Below are 2,824 nucleotides of genomic sequence, written 5' to 3' on the forward strand. Positions count from 1 at the left end.
AATTATACTAATAACCATTTTTCAAAATTTAAAAGGATAAGTCAAAATAGATTTAATTATACTAATAACCAATTAATTATACCAACCTAGGAACTAGCACACGTTTCTTATCCTAACCATATCCCCTATCTCTTGGTTCCCAGCCCACCCATGCAGCCCTCCCTCCCTGTTCCAACGTCCGGCAGCCCCCCAAGTGGAGAAAATTTTTTTTCACTACACCGGTCAACCCGTGCACTGTGCAGCCCGGCGTAGGTCACCGTGATCACGCCCTGTGCAGCCCCTGCAGCCTAAGGCCTCCACCATTGCAGTTCCTGCAGCCCAAGGTCTCCACCTATCACAACCATTTTAATGGAGCACAATTTCGTTGAACCGAGTTGTCTCGTGCCAGTTTCTTTTACCGGTGATTTGTTCGACGGAGAAAGTGAACAGTTGGACAAGGTAAACAATATATCTTGTTTCTTTTAGACGTATGTTTATTTTCATATAAATTAGATAGTTATTAAAAGCTCAACATTCTTAATCCATTATGATATTTTGTTACAAACGGAACAATTTGGATGGTGTTCTTGTTCATTCATGTGGTTATTAGTTAAAGTGTAATATATAAGTGGATGATCCGGTGAAAGGATTAGTTTGAATTTTTTCTACCTAAAAAGAGAAAACAGTTACAATTTTAGAATGGTGGAATGTTATAATTCAATGTACTAGTTAGTTGTTACTACTTACTAGTTACAGATTGGGTTCTTGCTAAGTTTTTATAACTAGTTTCAATGAACCATGTGAAAAGTTCTAAAGAAGATGAAGTTAGAAATTTATTTACTGGATATGATGAAGTGTTACAATACCTCTTTAATAGGTCACCCTGACATGTTTTGAATATATGTATAGTGTTAAATATGAAAATTTTGCACATAGTTGCGACTAAAATTGTTACAATCCTCATCTGTATGCTATCAAACCATGCATGCACTAACAAGTTTGGATAAATATGGAAGAAAATTATAGGAGCTAATAACGAGACTGTTTACATGGTAGTAGAAGACTCTATTTTAGTTTGTGTAGTGATACTTGATATGTGGTGGATTTATGCATTCTGTATATAAATAGGGAATAGTTAACACAATACTAACTCATTAGGTGCCACTTTAGATTAATTCATGCATATTAATAAATTTTAATATCATATTTTTGGATATAGTATTAATAAATTCTATTTAGTTGATATTTTATTATAGCATCTACTTACGTTGTGTATGTTTGATTGTAGGCTATAGAATGTACGAAAATTACTGAGTTGGAATGTAATGACACGGAACTTGTTGATGAGGTTCGGATTCTATTTTATTATTGTTTTTTCGTTAACCGCATGTTTGAATAGACCATTTATCATCGTGTGGCTGAAATGATGTCTATTTTGAACTGATTTGCAGTTACTAGACCATAGTTGCCTTGCTGACAATGAAATACCAAGAGTTGGGATGCGGTTTGAGCATTTGAAGTTGGCCCAGGATTTTTATGCGACCTATGCAAAAAAAAAGTTGGTTTCATAAGTAAGATAAGGGCCACAAATTTTGACAGGATGACAAAGCAACCGATCAACCAATCTATCCATTGCAATCGGGAGGATTTCCGGGCGTCTCGTATCAAGGCACCCATACGGAAGAACACAATGGCAGGTGTGGGATGCAGAGCAAGAATATATGCAAAGTTCGATAGGGAAAAGCATGATTGGGTCTTGTTGAAGGTTGAACTAAATCACTTGCACCCGTGTTCAACTAGGAAGGCGGTGCACTACCACGAGAACAGGGAGTTAACAATGCATGCGAAGTGTATCATTGAGGTTAATGATGAGGCAGGCATTCGACCCAACAAGACCTTTCTAGCATTAGCCAATGAAGTTGGTGGGCCTTCGAACTTGGGCTTCTCAGAGAAGGACGTCAGGAATTACATTTCATCAAGACTCCGATCCACAAATGTAAACGCAGATGTCAAGGAGATGCTGAATTACTTCATGCAAATGAAGGAGTTGAATCCGAACTACTTTTACGCAGTGAATATAAATGAGGATAACAAGTTTACGAGTGCAGTTTGGGTGGATGCAAGGTGTAGGGCATCTTATGAATACTATGGAGAGGTGGTCTCATTTGATACTACATACAGCACGAACCGGTAAAATGTATTTAAGTTCTCATTGTTTAATTATTTTATTATTTTTTATTAGTTTCATGTTTCTAAATATAGTTGTTCGTCCTTTAGGCATGGATTTCCATTCGCTGCTTTCATTGGTGTGAACCACCATGGTAAATCTACTTTGCTAGGCTGCGCTCTGCTAGGCAGTGAGGAGATCCCGAGTTTTGAGTGGGTGTTCACACAATGGCTGAAGTGCATGGGAATGGCACCGAAGGGCATCATCACAGACCAATGCAAGTCTATGTTTGGTGCAATTAAGAAGGTCCTGCCCAATACACGACACCAGTGGTGCATATGGCATATAACACAAAAGATACACAACAAGCTTGGAGGTTATTCTAGGTTCAAAGAGTTGAATGCTGAGTTGAAACACATTATATGGAACTCTAAGTCGGTTGAGGATTTCGAGGATCATTAGGCTGAGTTTATTGATGAGTTCAACTTACATCACAACAGATGGCTATCAGGTTTGTGTCTTTTTAGGAAAATCATGTGCCGGAAGTGCTTAGATGTTGTTGTGTTCTTGTATTATGTTCTGGAAAAACGTTCTTATGCATGGTTTTGTTTTTTGGTGGGTTTGTTTCTTTTTTAGATCTATTTAAGGACCGACACATGTGGGTGCCTATCTTTTTCA

General features: G+C 37.8%; 1 protein-coding gene across 1 annotated transcript; it reads left to right on the plus strand.

Annotated features, from left to right (window-relative positions):
* The first annotated feature begins 348 nt into the window (after window positions 1-348).
* On the plus strand, window positions 349-2,608 carry LOC112733620 (protein FAR1-RELATED SEQUENCE 5-like). The gene is made up of 5 exons (XM_025782645.1): window positions 349-438; window positions 1,268-1,327; window positions 1,431-1,483; window positions 1,579-2,169; window positions 2,257-2,608. The coding sequence occupies exons 1-5, from the start codon at window positions 349-351 to the stop codon at window positions 2,606-2,608; spliced, it is 1,146 nt and encodes a 381-aa protein (XP_025638430.1).
* The last annotated feature ends 216 nt before the right edge of the window (window positions 2,609-2,824 follow it).

The sequence above is a fragment of the Arachis hypogaea genome, chromosome 13, assembly GCF_003086295.3.
Source record: "Arachis hypogaea cultivar Tifrunner chromosome 13, arahy.Tifrunner.gnm2.J5K5, whole genome shotgun sequence".
Taxonomy (NCBI): domain Eukaryota; kingdom Viridiplantae; phylum Streptophyta; class Magnoliopsida; order Fabales; family Fabaceae; genus Arachis; species Arachis hypogaea.